Here is a 20,487-nt window from a genome sequence, read left to right on the forward strand (position 1 = left end):
CTTGCATCCCGCTCCACCCCCTTGCAAGGGCACCTCAGCCTCTTTGGCTTTGCTGGGGGCTTTGCAACCCTTTTCCCTCCTCCCCATCCCAAAGACAACGTCAACCCTCTGCAGCAACCCCATCCCTGGGCAGAGCCCGAGGCCGGAGCCCCGGCGCAGGGCTCGGACCTCCCGGCGCTCTCCTACGGCCTCACCGCCGGAGCATCGTCCCCATCCGCGCCGGTCCCTCATCCCCCCGCAGCAGGGACGGCGAATGCAGCCGCAAAGCCACATCTCACGGAGCATCCTCATCCTGCGCCGGGGTCGGCCTCGAGCCACCCGCTGCCCGAGGCCTGGCAAACTCATCACAGGTGTCCGCGGCCTGGGTGCTGACTCCCACCCTGGAAGCGGGGCTGCCCGGCCGGGGTGCAGGGGAGCCGGCTGGCGGAGCTGCCCCCTGCAACAATAATTTACCTGCCGGTATTTTCGGAGCCCGGTTAAGGTTTTCCCTCGATGAACAGGCAGAAAGGGCTCAGCGGAGCGGGGAAGCGGCGGGTTCGGCTGACGCGGCATCCTCCGACCTTGGCCCCGCTCTCTGGCAAAGCGCCCGAGCGCCGATTTGGGGGCCTGTGAATTCAATTTTAAAAAATAATAATAAATAAAGTGAGCGTAGGAGGGAGGGAGAGCGTGATGTGTCCAGGACAAAAAGCCAAGAGATGCCGAAGCCTGGCCCAGGCTGCCCGGGGCAGGGGCTGAGTCCCCCTCCCTGGGGGGATTTAAAAGCCGGGGAGATGTGGTGCTGAGGGCCATGGGTTAGTGGTGGCCTTGGCAGTGCTGGGTTAGCGGTTGGACTCGATGATCTTAAAGGTCTTTTCCAACCTAAACGATTCTATGATTTTATGATTCTATAAGCCAGCTCGGGTGAGGTGGGGGGAGAGCCCAGGGCAGGGCAGGGACCTCCAAAAACCCCCCAATTTGGGCAAAACCATTCAGATGGCCAAGGCTGGGCTTTGTTTCATGCCTCGAAGTGGAGCCTGGCCTCTTCTCCCCAGGAACAAGCAATGGGACGAGAGGGAACGGCCTCAGGCTGCGCCAGGGCAGGTTTGGGTTGGATATTAGGAAAAACTTCTTCCCCCAAAGGGCTGTCAGGCCCTGGCCCAGGCTGCCCGGGGCAGGGGCTGAGTCCCCATCCCTGGGGGGATTTAAAGAACGGACAGACATGAGGACAGGGTATAGATGGACTTGGCAGTGCTGGGTTAACGGTTGGACTCGACGATCTTAAGGGTCTTTTCCAACCGTAACGATTCTATGATTCTATGATTCTCTCGGGGCAGCACGGGGCCGCGGAGCCCCTTCAGCACCTATCAACAACCGCTTCTGATTAACAACATCCACGACCTAGAAAGAAAGAAAACAGAGCAAAGAAAAGCTTTTAATTGTCATTTACTTTATTATTTTGTAAATGTGAATTTTACAAAGCGTTTTACAATTAATGATCACATTGGGGTTTTTTTTTTAAATGGATTTTTCATTGTATGAAAACAGCTATGAGCACAGTTCCAACTCGGGGGTCTTAATCTTTTCTCTTCTTTTTTAGTTACTGATATATCGTGTCAGCCATGGCTACAAAATAACAGTCTTAACTATACAGAGTAAGAGCACATAAATACTAGTGAATAATGCACGATAAAAAAAAAAAAAAAGAAGCTAGCATCGTTCGTGGCTGAGACAGTTGAGGAACATAATTCAGTGGTACTGTGAGATTTCCTTACAGCACAGAAAGTATTTTTAACAGTCATGAATTACAGTACTACGTAATACCCTATGAAGACGCTTTAAAAACAACCTTGTACTTTAAGTCCTTTTTTTCCCAAACATCCTGTCCAAAGGATTAATGTTCTATTTGAATCAAGTGCCATCCAAATGTTCAAGTCAAAAATATTTATACATTTATACTCAGTTGTTTTTTATTTATTTATTATCTTTTTTTTTTTTTTTTGTCTGCTAAAAATAGTATTGCAAGTTTTGGCTTTTACCTTGACATAAAAATCACAATTTCGTGTGCAAAACGCTTAACAGTGGAAGAAACTCATCGGAGGAGTTGAGGGGTTTCCAATGTGAGTGCGTTAGACGTCAGCCCCCCGGCGAGCGGGGCCGGGGAGCTCCCCGCTCGCTGCCCTCCCACCCCGCGCGCGGGGCTCGCTTGCCGACGGCACGACCGATTCGGACAGCAGGAACACTGTGAACAGCAGTTGAAGCCCAAGATGGCTGCGGACTGGGAATGTGGTGGCGGGGATTTACTGCCGCGGAGGCGGCCGGGGCTCGTCCCGGTTTCCCGTTGGCCCTTCTCCACTCGCAGCGAGCTATTTCCAGAAAAACAAGCGATCTGAGCAAAAACCCTGGTGGCAAAGGGCTGAGGGGAGGCGGCAGCCCCCTGCGTAACACCACGGCTAGGATGCTCCGCTCCCTCAAACGCCGGGGAAGCCGTGAGCAATTCCAGTTTTGGGGGGCCGGGTCGCGTTGAACCCCTCGCCCGGCTGGCGGAGGGGAGCCCCGGTGCGTGCCACCCATGGCTGGGCTCCCCACCACCAGCCCCGCAACCCCCCAGTCCCTCTGGGGGAATTTCTAGGGTGAAACCACAGTTAGAAGAATTAAACCATCAAGGTGGCAAAAAGGACGCGATCCCCACCTTCTGCCGGCAACGCCAGCACCGTCCCTCCTCCCGAGCCCCCTCCGCGGGCAGCTCCTGCCTGCGCCGGCGTCACCGCGACCAAACCGGCGCGGGAACCTCCCCAGCCCACGGGACACCGGGGGGCTCGCCGCGACCCCTGGCCAAAGCTGGAGCCGCGGGACGGCGAGCCGCGGGACGGCGGCGCGGCAGAAGGTCATGCAGCCCTTCCGCAAAGCAGCAGCCCTGGGGATGGTGGTGTTAATTGGCGCTAACGAGGAGAGGGGCTGGCTTCTACTCTATATGGCAGCTGCAGGTAACTTGTATGCTTACACTCCGTTTTCTTTAAAGGTGCTTGGTATAACTTTAGATATATAATATACATGTAATATTGCTAATAGTCAAGCATAAGAATAAAGGTGCAGACATACCATAAATACTGATGCTTTGATTTTACACTATCAGACCTAGATGAACGCAGTTTCCTATTCACATTATAAAGCAGCCCCAAATTCTATAATTTAAAATAGTGTCGTAAACAAAGAGGAGGAAGGAGTCGGTTATGATCTGATCTTCTTAATCTGTTTTCCTTGGAAAAAATGATCAAAAAATTCTAAGGCACTCAGGAAAGCCGCATACAATCGATGGACTGCTCTGTTCTCACCTTACATTCAGTATTTTAAAGGGGTTATTTTTTTTTTGTTTTTTTTTTTCTCGGAAGAATACAATCATTACCATATAACATTTTCAAACATATCATTAATCCTCCACACACAGGAAACATTAGTGCAAAATGCTTGCCCTCATCTACCAGATAAGGAAAAAACCCAACGCCCTTCACATTTTAGAAGTTTGCCTTCCTAATAATAATAATTAATAAAATAAACAAACCCAAATTAAAAAAAAAAAAAGGAAAGAAAAAAAAAAAAAAGAAAGAAAAAACCCCAAAAATATACAGGAAGTTGTGCTAGGTATAAAAATATATATTTTCACTGTGCAACTTGACTCTCTTCAGACTCTCTGTCCTAAGCCATTCAAGTACTGCTGCTGCTGCCCCCCGGGGTGGCCCCGCCAGCCGGGGCCGTCTCTCTGGGCGCGGGTTTGGTCCAGAATTAATACCTACAGCCAACTGCGAACCCCGGCCGGAGGGCTCGGCCTGCTCACCAAAGCCCAGCAAGTGCCAAAAAGGAGGAGGAACCCTTTGCAATATCTTTAAAATATATATATTTTTTTATATATATATATATGCACACAGACACACACAGAAGGGACAACTTTTGATCTCCAACGCCTGGATCCGCTCCCAGCTTGCCTCAAACTTTTGGCAAACCCAAACTTTTGGGGAGGTGATGGGGGGATCAGGGGGATCCTCTGCCAAAACTGACGCCCCGAGCCCCGCCAACCCGGCCGAGCTGCCCAAGGGCTGGACCCCCGCAGCCACGGGCACGGGGACACCCCAGGGCCACGGAACTGAACCGCTCCATCTCCTCAGGGGTGGCTGGGGAAGAAGCCCACCTCAAGCTCAGCTCTCTGGTCCCCCTGCTCAGGTTTGTCCTCCTCCCGCGGTGCTGCCGGGCAGCAGACGAGCTGCACTGGCTCCAGGCTTCGGCAAGAGCGTGACTTTTGTTTGCTGGCATGGGTAAAGTGCAAATAGAGCCCCCAGCCGCGCTCGTCCTCGCTCCCCTGAAGCATCGCGTTCCTCCGCACCAGCTCATCGTGCCGCCACCCGCGCCGGCCCCCCCGCGCCGCCGGTGGCAGGGCACCCGGTCCAGGGCATCGCGGTTCGCCCAAGCCAAGCCATGCCAAAACCCAAGAGCTGTGCAAGACGTGAGGCAGAAACCACCCCGTCATTGATTTCTTTTTTTTTTTCTCAGGGCAAGGAGCAGTGGAACAGGTTAAGCGCCGGACAGCTTTGTTATTAGGATGCAAAAAACTGCTTCAAGTATCGAAGAAAACAAAACAAATGGCCAAAAGTTGGGTTATCCTCTCCCCCCCACCCCTTCCCAATGGAAATACAAAGAAGGAAGAAAACCCTGAGCAAAGCGCTGTCTGGATTCAGGAACCAAAGCAGGAAAGAAAAGAAGAGCACAGCCACAGTAGCCTTCAAAAGTGACTCTCTGTGCACCTTGCACTTGTTCATAGTCCCAAACTTGTTAAAAAACAAGCTGTAAATATCATTAAAGCAGGCCGTTTAGTCACAGTAAAAATAATAATTAAAAAAGAAAAGAAAAAAGCCATACTTGGCTTTCACGTCACTGCCCCCGTCCCCTGGAGGCACCCCGGCCTCGGCACCCCGGCGGGCGCCCGGCATCCCCCAGGGCGAAGCGGCGAGCGGGGACTGCGCCCAGAGCCGGGGGGAGCCGGGTCTGCAGGAAGGATCGCGGTCACTGTGGGGGGTTTCTAAGGGCAAGCGGGCAGAGCCGACGCAGGCAGGAGGCAGCGGGCAGGGGGTGAGCTGGTACCCGCTGCCCGGCCCGGCTCCAGGGGCACCTGCAGGTCCCATTCCAACCGAGTTGAGGCCAGCCAGGGCCACCAAAGCCAACACAGCCTGGGGACATCAGCTTTCAACAGAAAAAAAATGACAAAAGACTCAACATTGGGCTTTTTCCCCAGAAGGGCGTGTCTGGAGGATGAGCAAGAGGCGAAACGCTTCCTCTTCCTCAAAACCTCTTCACGGAAGGGCACAAAGCTAATTTTTTTTTTTTTTTTTAAACCTTTTTGCATCCAATACACTTCAAATTATTAAAAAGCGAGAGGAGGCTGCTGCTGGCCCGGGGCAGAGGGGAGGGGGCAGCGGGCAAGCCCTGCACGCCGGCGGCTGCACCGTGCTCTGCCTCTGGTGCGGATGCTGCCAGGAGCCGATGCCAAGAGCTCCCAGCTCCGTGCCCTTCGGAACAAGAACAACATGCTTTCTGTGCTCAGATTCCTCTCCAAAGCCCTTCGCAGGCGGCTGAGGGGGCTACTCCCCCCCATGGGAGGTGGCCCCTGGACTTGGTCCACCTACCCGCATGCCCCGTTGCCCCGAGGCGATGGGGTGCAGTGGGGTGACGCGAGCCCGTTCGCCCGAGAAGCGGGTGACGTGAAGGTGCAAGCAAGGAGAAGCAAACGAAAACGAGTCGCTGGGAGGGCGGGAGAGAGAAACCAAACCCAAAACCCAGCCGTATTGGGGAAAAAACCGACAACAACCACTACACTGGCCAGGGTCTCCACCTGCATCCCACGCAGTCCTCCCGACACGTGCAAGCCTGAACTCCTGCGGAAGCATCCCTGCTCCGGGGAACCAGACAAAACTCCCCGAGACAACGGCACCGAGCCCCCGCCAGCCTCCGGCAGCAGCCGGGCACCGTGGCACCCTGCCCCGCAGCACCCTGCCCCGCAGCACCCACGGCAAGGGGCTCTCTCCGACACCAGAAGCCTTTAACGATTTCCCCCACCCTGTCCCACTTGGCTAGAGCCCTTCTGCTAGAGACAAACATCGCCAGTCACAGCACTTGTACCCTAACACACCTCGCTTTCCTGTTAAGTGATGGTAAAACTTTCTTTAGAGGACAAGGTTAACGATGGCTTTACTTCTGAGCTGAGTAATGGATGGGGTGGTGATGACGGGGCGTGGTGGTGGTTGGGGGGGTGGCTAGCTTTTCTCCTCCCCTTCTTCAAATTAAAAAAAAAAAAAAAAAAAGGAAAAAAAAAAGAAAAAAGCTACAATCTTATAGACTAACCTCAGGAATATCAAAAAAGGAGCCCAATATTTTTTTTTAAGTAGGTCGCCACAGACCTAGTCATTTACAGTATAACGAATGCGATTATTTCCTTCATAAATTTTAAATACAAGCAGAATAAAAATCACATTTTTTTCAGGCAACAGTAGCAGTTCAGTAGGTAAGTGGCTTGATCACATTTTTTGTTTTGTATTAGTAATGCATGCAAGCAGCTTTAGTATTACAGATCCCTTATAGGTCACGAAACGTTTGCTCTCTTTATAAAGTCCCTCCGTAAGTACCATCTTGTCTTCTCACGGGAGTTTCGGGCCTGCTGGAGGAGCCCGAACCTTGTTCAAAAGGTTGCGGAGTGCTTTGGGTATCCGATGCCATAGCATCTGTGGCAGCTGCCTCCTGTATCACAGAGCCAGCCCCTTCGGCATCCTCGCTCTGTTCGAAGGACTGGTTGGATCCATTGCTTAGCTCTACGTTCACTGTGTTAGTTCTCAAGGCTACTATAGTTCCTGAATCGCTCCTCCTTTCTGCATAGATTCGCTGCTCAAAGACCTGAGCAGTGTTGGGCTGGAATTCAGGATCCAGGGGGACACTGTTTGTGGTGGAGCCCATGACCGTGCGGTACATCTCCATCCCTTCCGGCAGCATGGACTTAATCTTCGGCAGCCAGCGCTTGCGGACCCGGCGGGCGTTGGTGCACATATCGGCTGCTATAACATTCATCTCGCTTTCCTTAAAGCTCGGGGCAAAATTCTGACAATACACTGCAAAGACAGGGATACATAGAGCTGAGGATTCAGAGAAAGCAGTACAAAGGCGGCACAAAGGTGATCACAGCCTCTGCCCCATCCTAGAGACCTGCCGCAAGGCTTAGCGTGGGCAGATGCCACGGAGCGCAGGTTCACCCTTGGGCCAGAGCTCTCGCAAGGAGAGACTTACAGACAAGAACTCCTCAGCTCGAGACAGACACAACCCAGAACAGAGAAAACCAGAAGGCATAAAAATCCCAGGTGGCACGGGGAAGGGGGCTGGAGAAGGACCACTCGCCCCAGGGACCCAGCGAGCCCCAGAGGTACCAGGCTCCTGCCTGCAGGACCCAGCCTCCAGCCGGAGCACGGCACCACGGCCACAGCACGCTGGGATGGCCAAAGGACGGACACAGAAAAGGTCAACACAAACTCCTCAACAGCAGAGCCATGAACGGCTCTTAAAACCACGGTGGTGCAGGCACAGCTGTGGGGCCGGGAAATCTCAGAGCCGCTCTCGACCAAGCGGTGGAGCCTGAAGGCCCGTCCTCTGCCCGTCCCACGGCTCACACCGGCCACCGCAAGGCCAACCAACGCTGCATGGACCACCGGCCCGGCCAGCGTGGCTGCTCCCGTATCCCACCATGGCCCAGCCATACCTCGGCCGCAGCCCCGCTCCTCCACGGGGGCCAAGCACCTGATGGCATGGAGCAACAGCATCACACTGCCATGGTGAATCATTATCAACTAAAGCTTGTGCACGGGATATTTCTCTGTAAAATTCAGGCAGTAAGATTTCATCTTATGCCCTGACACACGACAGAGCGTCGTAGGCACGGTCACTGGACAACGCCGCCTTTCCAGCCTCTGAAACTCTTTGCAAGCCTCAGCAAGGGCCAAGGCTGGAAAGTCCAGACGCAGGGCTCTCCAGGGTGAAGCTGCTAACAGGGAGGCTGCTCAGGAGAGCACCACGCACAAGCTAGGGACAAGCACCAACAGCACAGTCCAGCGATTTTGTCTTTATGTACTGAACATCTGCCATCTTATCCCTTTTCTCCGCATGCTACAGATCTCAGAGGGTGGCTGGAAGGCCCCTGGAGTTCAGCAACACAGCAACAATTAGGGAGAGGAAAGATTTATCTTCCAAATCTTAAAAAATTAAAAAAAAAAAGAATTGCTTAGAGTTTCATTTTCCAGCGCAATAATATTTACATAAAGATTTACTATCCAGAATCCAGTGAGGGTGAGAGAACACATTGCTTTCCACTGTACATCAAGCCCACGGTAACCGGGCTTCGCTGCACTAACCCATCGGGGTTCCCTGCACCACCCAGGTCCTCACTCCCCAGCAGGCACCTTTTGTCCCACAGCACGCTCCTTCTATTCAAGGGTGACTGCAAGAGCCAAATATTTAACCGTTTGTTTCTGGTGCCTGCCATAAATAATTAAACGACCTCGATGGAAGTAACAAAACTCTCTTTTTCTTGTATAAACACCAGACGTTGGGCACAAACGTGCACAGGGAAGGGCCATCCGTCAGGGAGCCCTGCACATCCCAGCCCTGGGTGAAGTTAGGGCGCTGTGTAATCATGCACAGACAGGGGATCTTACCTGCAGGACAGCAAGAGGGGTGTTAAAGAGCTGAACCTGTTGTACCCCCAGCTCTGAGACAGAGCTCAGCGGCTCGACAGACAGACAGACCGACTAGCTGAGCTGCACGGCACGATGCAGAACTTTGTGTGGAGTTCACACGTTAAAAACAAAAGCTCCTGTTGCTTTATGCAATCTTTTAAAAAGGCAATTATTTGTGGCAGGGCTCCCATTTTACATATTTAAAAAAAAAAGAAGTTGTTTACAAAGTATATTCAAGGCAATAGACTGCAAACCTAACAGAAAGGCTGCCAGCGAGACGGAGAGCAGATCCCCCCACGCCAGGGCTGAAGCAGCCAGTGGGTTCCCTGAGCCCTGGGGCCCGACCACTGCTGAAGACCCACAGCCCCAAAAGCCCGGGGCACCGCAAAGCACGGCTGCTCTCGGGCACCGCCATGGCCCAGGCACCGCGGGGCCAGCACCTCCGAGAGACGCGCGGAGGACGTCCCTGGGAGATGGATCGGAGCTGCACGCTCCCCTCCTGGGAACCAGGGGACCTGGCAGAGCCCTGCACTCAGATGAATCCGAATGCAAGCTGGAGCCTGGGGGCATAAAAGCCAGCACACAGAGACGGCCTGTTTCAGCAGTATCAAGCCCTGAACGTTGCCAAAAACATAATTTCCATTTCCTTCTTAGAGCACCTATCAATAAAATAATTAACTGCGACATTACTGCTTTAAAATATAGCAAAATAGTCAAGTAGCAATAATGGTTTATATTAAGATACTGCCACACGAATAATAATAAAAAAATACTCACTTCATCCTCCCCAAAATTATGCAAAACAAAAAATAAATTAATTTTCCTATAACCTAATTTCACCATATATAGTTCCCATATTCCTCAACAGAGATGGCCTTCCCTGCTTAGGTTTCGGCTTTGCTCTCGGCATGCTGTTCCAACAGAGCAGCAGTAAATCTCTCTCCTTACATTTGACTGCGTTAAGAACCCTGCTGTCCAGGGGCTTCCTGCTGGGATCGCTCGTGGAGGACCGGATTCCAGTTCCGCAGCTGTTGGCAAGCGTGTTCCTGCAAGAAAGGCAGAGAAGGACCCTTACACCGGGGACGCCAGGGGACATCATCCGCTTCCCTGTAGGTTCTTACGGAGGGATCACCACTTTACGTGATTTTAAGCCAAGGAATCGGAGAAATGGGTGCTCGGGTTGAAGCATCATTGAGAAAAAGCACAGAAATCAGTGCGGCATATACAGAGGATGAAGCACTCACAACACATTATCTATTAATGTGGTTAAAACAGCCAAAAATAAACTGAATCCCTTGGGAGAGCACAACAAGCACGTACCGATCAAAGAAGGTGGCCAGAAGACGTCTCAGAAGGACCTTGTGTTTGACACCGGCACATAAGTGGCAATTCATCAGCTGCCCGCGGGTGATGTAAACACCTGAGCCTGGAAGGGTTGGAGAGGGAGAATTCAGAATTAAACCCTTGCCTCGCTGGCAGCACCGCCTCCGAGCCACGAACAAACCGCTCCTCCCGTGCCGGCTGGTCCGACGCCGCGGTGACACGGGAGGGAGCACGTTCTTCATGTGCTGCTCCGAAAGCCCAACAAGGACGGCAGGATTTTTGGAAGAGCCTAGCAGGGACTGCTATTGCAGTCCCTTGGGGTCTTGGCAAGTCCCAGCTAATAATAATTCCTGATTTTATCTGTACAGAAAGGAAGTCTATGGAAATCAAATGAAAGGACTCTTTTTTTTTTTTTTTTTTTTGCAAAGACACACAGTGCGAGCCTTTATTCTGTGATTTTATATGTGCAGATCAGATTATTTATTCTTTCTGAAGGAAGAAAGCCCCAATCCATTTGGCTTTTTCTTTTCTCAAGTCAAATATCACAGAACATATAACTAGAAAGAAAAGGAAAAAAACCGTCTAGCACAGGAAAGGTACTCGGTTACACTACAGATCTGACCATTTCCAAAAACGCCAGCCCATCTGGTGAGCAGGGAATTTTCCTTCTAATGCAGAGAACTGCTGACTTTGAAATACCCTGCTTTTAAGGATGTTCTCCAGAAGAAAAAGTAGCCCCTGCCAAAGCGGCGTCACACGTCCAGGGCTTTGGCAGTGCTTTACAGCAGGTTTCGTATCAAAGACTTTCACTCTGCACATAGCTCACACAGACCAAACCGCTCCTGCCTCAGCATCGGCTTGCAGGGGAGGTTACTCCGTTTTTCAAGCGTACTGTTATGCGAGAGGGTTCTGGTATTTGCTTTTAATTAAGATTAAATAATGGGTCACATCTGGATCCAGAACACGCTCTGTTCTCAAGATATTAAAATATCTACTGGAGAAATAAAATGACCTCCTGGATTTCCAGGAAAGCCTACAGATGATTGTCCCTGATCTTGTGGATGAAGACAGAGCTGTGGAGCAGCCCAGGCCGGCGGTCTGCGCCGGGGCAGGCACCCAGCAGCTCCCCAAGCCCGACCCCCTGCCCCGGGACGGCAGCTGCCTGCGCCTTCCCTGCCGCCGCGGGCAGCCCAGGCCACCGCTCCTGCCCCAGAAAACGCAAGCGCCGCTCCGGATCTCAGAGCCATCCTGCTTCTCGCCGCGCTCCGTGCACAGTACCCGTCCATCAGATGTACTACCATGACTGCAAAGCTTGTTGAATACCCTCTCGGAGAGGGCTGCTGAAGTTTGCAGAATGAATTATGGCATGAAAAATCAGAGACAAAAGAAGAATACTCCAAACGGAGAGTTGAGGAAAACTTTCGCTGCAGGATGCTCCTGCGTGCCCTGGGGTCAGCCCCCCCCCAGGTCTCACCGGGTTTGCGACAGCAATTAGCTGCGGAGCCTTTCTTTGGCAGCAGTATTTTGAGAGATAAGCCATCAGAGGGAACGCCAGATGCTACTGAGGGTAACTTCACTTTAATAAATAAAAAATAACCGAGGCAGCCACTATCGGTTAAAGATATTAATCTGCTTTTTTTCCAGATTGAAAAATGTAAATCAAGCAGAGCTGCCTCGAGCCAATTTGCAGCTTTCACTGTGAAAATAACCTGCACCACTTGATGGTTTTAAGAAGTCTCACATAAAATGTAAATGGGTACAAAATGAATATTCCAGATACCAAATAAATACTTGTGGTTGTACGCTGCGCTGCGGTGTGTGCGTTTTACTCCTGCCTTCCATCAAAGACCCATCCTCGATCTGATGGAAAGCTTTCTGGGCATCCCCTGAAATCCAGATTCCTTCTACAGACTGAAAATAAAACCATGCTACTCACCAAGAGATAAATGACCACAAAGAAAAGGCAACTGATTTGGATTGATCGCGCTGCCACATGTCCTTTTTGTACCAAGGGCTTTACAGGTATTAATTAAACCTCCCCGCCCGGGCAGCAGGTACGGGCTGTCGTGCAAAGAGCGCTTCATCTAAACATAGCTGCGTTCAAGGGAAAAAACTTGACAACAGCGTGGGCTATAAGCTGAGGAGACTATTGCAGCAAGGAGAAGCTGGGGGGAACTTATAAAAGCAGAGTATCGCTATTTAAACTGGGATTTGATCTGGACACCCCAGTCAAACATCCGTCTTCTGTGCAGCACTCGGGTACCCGGCTGCAGGCTAGCATGGCCAGGGTTTCAGGGCTACCGGATTTCTCTCTTTACCCAGCTCTACACCACCAGTATCACTAAGAGCTAAACAGCACCATCTTCCACCTCAAGTTGGCCATAAATCCTCTATAGAGAAGTAAATTGTAAATTCCCCCCAGAATGAAAATAAAGATAGGACCAAAACCAATTCCTTCTCTCCCTTCCTACTGCAGCGTTTGACCGTTTAATAACACCCCCAATTTTAAAAAAAAACTTTTACAGGTTTTTTGAACCTTGTTCACGGACACAAATTTTATCTCCATTGCTTTGTAAATCTTATAATGCAATGTTTTTTTTTTTTCAGATCTGTGCATCTAAATCCAAACACAACTGTGATGCAGCCCACACCAATCAGGAAAAATACAAGCTGGAGAATTCAATTAAAATGTGAAATTAATTCAATTTAATAAATCCTGTTAATGACACATTTTTCTATCACCGAATTAAATGAAACTTAGAACTTTTTAGAAGATAATTGGTGATGAATAATCCAGAAAGACACAGCAAGGGCACACAAGACGCACGACCCCAGCAATGGTGCAAGGAAGATGAAGAACACATTTCAAGAAGGAAAACATCGGTGATCTCCAGGCATTCTCAAGCAAAGAAAAGCTGCCCCCTTATTACCTGCAACGAGCTCAAGTTTTTCTCCAGGATCTCCCTCTGAGTAGAGTTTTGGGTGACAACGGTATCCGATTTGACTGATAAGACTGGCTGGGAGAGCAACTAGATCCCGTCGTATGAGGACACAGGAGCGGTTCTCCAGTGGGATCTGCTCTGGCTTCTCTTGAGCAACTTAAAAATGAAAAGGGAAAACGATTGAACCAGTTTATTATGCAGGCACAACATTAACAGAAGGTCAGATTTTGACTTTTTCAGGTAGCTCTTGGAAATATTCCTCCCTCCAGAAACACAACCATTCGCCAGGGCTATCGACCGCAGGGCAGATGCCACCTGGCAGCGTGGAAAGATGCCCTGGGCTCTCCCACCACCCGCCGCAGCAGTCTCGTATGCAGGTTCGGGTTCTGCGAGAAGGATTCTTGGAATCTAATTATGCTTCAACTTTGCCTAAGTTAATCATTTATGAAAATGGGCAACTCTGCACAGCTGGCATCATTCTGGAAGTGCAGCATACGGAGCTGCCTTCCCCAAACACCCCCAGAAGAACCACGGGTTACTTCACCAGGGGTTTCTAAAACAGGCAATAAACTGCCCGAGTTTGATAAATACCTGCCTCAGTACCGTAACTACTTCTCTTGATGTTTTTTTTCCTGCTGAAGTTAAAAGTCAGACTCTGCAGATACCCACCGCATCGAGAAAGGTCACTGGAGCCTCCCCTGAGGACGGCACCCACCAGCCACCTCCTGCAAGCTCCAACTCTCCCCCCGCAGCACCTTCTGGTATTCTCCCTTTCGCAGGCTAACGTTTCCTCTCAATAACAAGAGAGACCCCAGCCAACAAGCCAAAAAATGTTATTAAGCTGTGGCTTCAAAACCAAATCACTGGTTTTGCCAGGATGCAGCTGGGACTTGCCCCGACGTACCATCCCCGGAGCCCACCACTGCCCGTCAGCAACCATTAACATCGAAAAGCTGAAACCACTGAGCTATCCTACCAGCACCACGCCAGTCCACAGGCTTGCTTAAAATTACAACTTTTGACAGCAAAAGAGGGCTGACACGGGTGTACATCAACTCCAGCTGCACTGGGACGTGCTGGGAGCTGGATGACAGCTCCGAATGGCAGCCCAGCTCGACAATGATCCGTCTTTTTGCCCCAAAAGTTTTGACAAGGTGGCAAGTGCCACACACAAAATCAAACCTGGCTCTGTGCTTCAATACCCGTGAATACAGAGAGAAGAAGAAACCCCAGAAATTAGCGTTTCTGAACTCAAAGTGTCTCCTACTCAAGAGGTGTCTTTTCCTGCAATTATTTCTGTGTTCTGGGGGACGTTTTTCCTCTCTCGAGATAAAATAACAAGTTTTGCAGACTTGTTGCTGCAGTAACCAAAGGGTGATGGCTGCCGGACAATGGGAGCAGTGTTCTAACTAGGACATGCCCCGCGACGCCGTGCTGTGCCATGGCATCCTATCGCAGGCATGGGGCTGGGAGCACCCCCACCCTCCCCGCTCCCTGCTTCCCTAAAAAGCTGGAATACCAGGAGGATGCCCCTTGCCCGTGGAGCCGCACCGCGGCAGAGCGGCGTTTCCTTCAGTGATCACGAACCAACAGCAGCAGAACAACTCACATGATGTTTTAAAACTAACTTCTCTCGCTATCACAGCCTGTCTGTGCAAAGTGGCAGGGCTTTGGGGTGCTGGTGTGCAGTCCCATCGACATAAAGAATTTCCACCAGCTGCAGTATTTCCCTGTTTAATAGCATTCCCAAGCATCCAGGCATCCTCTCCTTGGAGATGGGAGTCATCTTCCGCACGCACAGAGGAAGCATCTAAAAGACCTGCTACGTTTCTGGTGCTTTCAAACAGTGATAAGCAGAGTATATCCAATTAAATACTGGTATTTTTTCCAGCTTAAACAAATCAAAAGCAGATGGGCGCTAGGTATGGGGGAACCAACACGCAGAGAGGGCCCGCTTTGCTGTCCTTCACGGGCTTTTTGGCTCTGGCAAGGCGTGCTCGCCAAGGCGGGCTACAGCAGTGCAAGGGCCGCTGCAAAATAAATGCGGATCTTGAGGGGAGAGGAAGCAGCAGGGATGGAGGACACCACCATCACCTCCCACCCAGAGTTACACACAGGCTGAACTAAAAGGTAAAATTATATATCCGCCACACGTGCCCTACTGTTCTGCTGATAAATCCCAGAAACCAGACGGGGATGTTCTCTTCTGGCAACAAAAGATAGGTGTATGATGCTATTAGGGGTAAAACAGAATTTGGCAAGAGGTTTTTGTGCTAAATGCACGTCCCTGAGCTATGAGGCGATGGGATAGGTGAGGGTGAGGCCGTGCCCGTGCATGGGGCTCCTGGGGCTCCTGCTAATCACAGGCAGCTCGTCAGGGCGAGCGCTCCCCAGCGCCGGGCTCTCCCCGGAGCCACCGCTTCAGCTGCCCGGCAGAGGCACGAAAACCATCGCAGCCCCTCACAAGCACAACCCTCTGCCCAGGCTGTGTAAAACTGCATTTTTCACTTTTTATTTTTACTTTTACCTAATGACTCAGGTCAAAAGCACCCACGATATTCATCACCACCTAAAAACCAGCAGATGTTAAGCTGCTGACATGAAGCTGGGCAGACTGGTACGGATTCTCAGAAAGTTTCTTAGAGGCCTCCAGTTATTTTTTGAGCGGTATAAAGGCTGCGGGTCTCCAGGGAAAGTAGCTGCAATCAATACCCCAAAGGAGACAGAGTTCAGAGCAGGAGTGGCAGGGAGAAGGTCCTCACTGCTTGTGACCCAATACTGCTATAATATAGGATAGAATATAATACAGAATATAGAATATATAGAATATAATATAGAATACAGAATATATAGAAAATAATATAGAATATATAGAATATAATATAGAATAGAATTCAGCCTGGAACGGCCATCAGCCATGCCCGTCTCCTGCCCGCTTCTTCATCAAGACTGCCGTCACTGAAGAAATTAAACACCTACAACATCCAACTGGCAAACAGCTACAGCGGACAAGGGCAAACCTACCTCCTCTACCACCTTCCACAGGCAAACACTCAATAAAACCCACATTTTGGGCCAAACAGATCCTAAGGTAGCAATAATGAGGCAGGCAAGAGACAGATCAGCACAAGCACTGTGTTCATGCTACCTTCCTGGAGAAATTTCGAAGGGTTTGGTGTCAAGCCTGTTTCCTGAAAGAAAAGCAGCTTTTCAGGAAAAAAATGCTGTCACACCGAGACCTGCGCCGAGAGGTCGGTGACAATCCTGCCTTGAAGAAATTCTTTGCTTTTGAAGACATCGCATTTCCTACACACAGAGCCATCAAGAAGCCATCATTTCTTCCTGTGAAATCAAATACTTCACAAAACAAACTAAAATTTGGGCTAAAATACCCAAATGTAACTCAATCCGCTATTCTATTTCAGTTACATCTGTCCTGCTGGCTCGCTGTCTATAAATCTCTTATTAAACATGAGCATGAATCATTTTTTGGACTTTGTTTCCATTAAAGCACTAGCACAAATTCAACAATTCAATACTAAACAAAACCGACCGAAGATTTAGGCCTTTCAGTGCCACCTCGATTCAGCAGATAGCAATCGGTTATGTAAAGAAGCAGGATACAAGAGACACTTTGGTCCCATGTTTTCAAAGAAAGCCAGTCTGTTTGGCCTTTATGCTCTGAAGAACAGGATAGTATTTACTTCTAATTAATTTGTATCTTCGGAGGGCAGCGGCTCCTTCCCTTTGAATGAAAGGGCAAACAATGTGAAGTATTGTTTAATACAGTTTTGTTCTCGACCAAGAAAAGAGCCTACCAGCTAGCAGAGAGGGGCAGGAAATCATTACAGAGGAAGCAATGAAAGCTGCCAGCCGAACACTGGTATATTTTATTTATTCAGATATATGCTTTCATCTCCAACTTATATGGATGCTGCAGCTGGCAACAAGTGGTCCAGAATGGGAAATATCCCGGGTTTTCTGCCTGAAGAAGCAACCTCACACCAACTCACTGGTCCGTGCTCAGAGGAATGCTGGAGTCGCGGGAATTACCGGGGCTCCGTGGCTCTGGGCTTTGCGTGATGCTAGGGGCACATGTCCTCCTTGTCCCTAAAACGTACCGTCCAGCTTAGAGGTCCATTACACCACTCTCTTGCTGAGCCCGTGATGGTTTTGGTGACACCAGGACGGTTGCACGTCCTGCCCCAGGTGCCTGGGACCAAAGATGCTGAGCCCACACAGCTCCTGTTGACCCTCATCGGTGATGGGCAACAAGCTGCTTGGGCGAGTGCCCGGGGTCTGGCAGTGCTGGGAACTGCTGGCCACGCACCGGGCACCACTATTCACTTATTCTAGTTCCTGACAATCGAAACACCAGGGCTTCAAAATTGTTCATGAACACCCAATTCCCACCAGTCTGGGTTCTCCTCCTGACCATTTACTGGATATAAACCTCAACATACTCCTGTGTGTTAGGAACAACCATTTCTGTTTTAGGAATGGAATTTTGAGATACAGAAAGATCAGAGTGACGGACCCTCACCCAAAAGTTAACGTTTACAGAGCCCCAACATGGAACCACAAGTCACGAGCCCTGGTCCACCACGATGGCTACAAAACCGTCTCCATCCGCTCCACCACCAGTCACCATGTATGCAAACACATGGATAATTCTCCCCTGTTCTCTACACGGCGAGAAGTTTCTTTTCAAATAGCAATATTTTACAGACATTTTTATCCCATTAGCCTATTTTCCACTGGCAGTGAGACTACCCCAAAAATAGCATCCCCGCCGCAGCCCTGGCATCGCCAGCATCTGCCTGCGTATGTAAACCTGTACCACAGAGGACACACGCACGCACCGCGGGACAGATATATGATATAGTCCCAACCGGGATAGTTTATGTTTTACAAATAGTACGTTTATAACAACGTACTGGAATGTAGAGATTTGATTTGTGACCTATTTATACAGGGAGGTAATCTGGAATTAGTATAGGAAAAATATTACTGGTTTATAAATACCCCTATCTTGCCTTCGTTTCAGATCTCAGCCAGGAGTGAAACATCTGCCAACCTAAAATTAAACATCTGTGTTTTACGGGGAGGAAACGGGGACTGGAAGTTTAACGCCAAAAAAGGCCAGAGGCTGCGTGCCCCCGGCGTGGGGCTCTGCCTTCCTCCGGCTGCTCAGCGCCAGCCGTCCCCGTGCCGGGATGGGCGATGCCGGCGCTGGCCGGCTCCCGTCGGCACACAGCGGCACGTTCAGCCGTGGGGCTGTTTGCAGCCGTTCAAAGACCCTCAATGAAAAGCCAAAGGAAAAGTGCTCTGGCGAATAAACAGGGCATCCTCTTTTCACCACTTTATTTCCTAAAAAACCCACTAGCTGTTCGCTGGCGAGCATCCCCCGGCGCGCAGCACAGCGTCAGACCGGCCACCGCCGGCACCGGGCCTCGCAGGATCAGATCACCCTTCCCGCAGTTAGAACCAGCTACTTTATTACGGCGGCAATTATCTGGCGGCGCGAGCCGTGATTTACATCGTTGCAGCGTGTCGTTCCCAGGCTTCGTTCGGGATGCTGCACGGCTCTGCGCCGGAGCCGCTCATTACGGATTCTGGGTTGTTTCTTGCCCTCTTTCCTTACTGTCAGGAATCAGAGGCCAGGAGAGAAAACTATTCTCTCAGCTAATTACCACAACTATTCTATAATGGCTATTTTAGATGAATTTTTAATGAAGTGTGCTCTTGTCAGTTCGGAATTTCATAACTTTCAAGTCCAGCCTTTACGTTCCAGCCATTTGCTGCATAAAGATTTCTCCTCTCCCCTGCAAACCGGCGCAGCAGGAGGAGGGGAGGAGGATGGACCCTCGCAACTTCGCTTGCGCCTGTCAAAATTAAATTAACTGTATCTGCTAAGCAGCAAGCTGACTGACAAGAATGCGGTTCAGTGCAGAAAAACGCCGAGCATCTGCAAGTCCTGCTGAAACCCACTTCAGATCAGGCCCACGACACTGTAATTAACAAGGATAAAAATACTTTGCTTTTGTTTAATATTTTCTGGAGTTGTGCATTCCTCAGATCAGATGCTAGAAACCTCATTAAGTCTCACTCGTGTCCTCAAGGCCCACATGTTCTCCACAACCAGATCTAGTTATAGAATAAGGAGCCATTTTACCGTGATGCTCCCAGCCTGCCACAGCAGCAGGCGGGCGCGGGGATGGCGGCGGTGACACCACGGCCACCGAATGCGGCCAGAAGGAGGTGGGAGCTGATGCACCTTTTCCTACATCCCTCTGCAAGGTGCCATCCCGTCTACTGGCACCTAAACCTAACCCTCCCATCGGCCTGTGTTTAAGACTGAGCTTATCCTTCCATTTATCTGCTGCTGCTTTTGCAGGTCCAACACCTTCCCTGGTCCATCACACCAGTGCCACCGCGGCGGGAGGCACGTCACTTAACGAGACCTCCTCCTCGCTCCCTCTACCACCATCAAACCCTTGGCCAAGGTGATGATGTGCTCCTTGTCTCTCTGATCCCGGCTTTGGAGATGCGTCTCTGATCCCGGCTTTGGAGATTTGGTGTGGTTTTGACTATAAAAAGGGGTGAAGAAATACCGCCCCCCCCAGCCTCGTGAGCCCCTGGGCTCAGCACGGTCCTGCCAAGCGCCTTCCCCTGCCCCGCGCTGCCCGGCCTCGCGGGCGGTGGGTGATGCCCAAGGCAAGCGATGCTCAAGGGAAGCGAGGAGCATCGGCGTCCCACCACACGCTCGCCGGCGTTAGCTCAGTCAATGCTTCAGCCGCGGAATGAGAAAGCGTAGAAAAAGGAGGAAAAAAAAAAAAACCTCTCTGAAATTCAGGGCTTCATCTGCTGTGCTCTTCTTTGGCTTTGTTTTTGTTTTTACAAACGGGGCTCTTGGAAACCTTGGCAATCACTATTTTAAAGGGCTCCCCCCTCCCCCAGGCCTTTGTAAGGCTGTCGGGATCTACATGCCAGGAGCAGGATTAGCTGGCTTTCTCTCTTCCATCTTATGGTTTTATTATTCTGCACCTTTTGAGGGTACAGTTTATCCCGAGTAATTAAAACACAGTTAGCTGTACAAGTCCAAACCATAATGGAATAGCTTAGGTTTTATTTTTTTTAATCTCTTTTTTGTGTGCCCTCTTTTCCAGGAAGCCTGATACTAGAGCTGGCTTATTTAAAACAGGAAACTCCCTTGAAATGTGCTGGTGCGGAAGAGATATTTTAGCAGTAATGTGGTATATTAGAGCCTTACAGCCGGGCCGGGCAGCGTCGTGCTCCCGACCTGCCTGCTCCCTGCATGGCCCTTGCCTTGGCATCGCGACGCGGTTCAAGTCTTCCCCCTACAGAAACCAAGTAGGAAAACTTCGCTGCGAGATGCCCAGCTCCGACACGAGGGCTGGATGGCTGCAGCATCTCCAGCGATGCCCAAAAAAGCCGCTCATATTTTCACTTTTCCAACCGGG

At 50.5% G+C, this 20,487-nt stretch overlaps 1 protein-coding gene across 2 annotated transcripts in view; it reads right to left on the reverse strand.

The window, feature by feature from the left end:
- Positions 1-6,587: 6,587 nt before the first annotated feature.
- Positions 6,588-20,487, reverse strand: part of NACC2 (NACC family member 2) — an 84,767-nt gene continuing 70,867 nt past the window's right edge. For both annotated transcript variants that reach the window (XM_082327443.1, XM_082327442.1), the window contains exons 3-6: positions 12,992-13,159; positions 10,059-10,164; positions 9,687-9,784; positions 6,588-7,124 (exon numbers count right to left, since the gene is read on the reverse strand). In XM_082327443.1, the coding sequence (XP_082183569.1) occupies positions 6,625-7,124; positions 9,687-9,784; positions 10,059-10,164; positions 12,992-13,159 (872 nt within the window). In that variant the 3' untranslated portion in view covers positions 6,588-6,624. The remainder of the gene's footprint in view (positions 7,125-9,686; positions 9,785-10,058; positions 10,165-12,991; positions 13,160-20,487) is intronic.

Source organism: Platalea leucorodia (genome assembly GCF_965183815.1).
Source record: "Platalea leucorodia genome assembly, chromosome: 15".
NCBI classification, from domain to species: Eukaryota; Metazoa; Chordata; class Aves; order Pelecaniformes; family Threskiornithidae; genus Platalea; species Platalea leucorodia.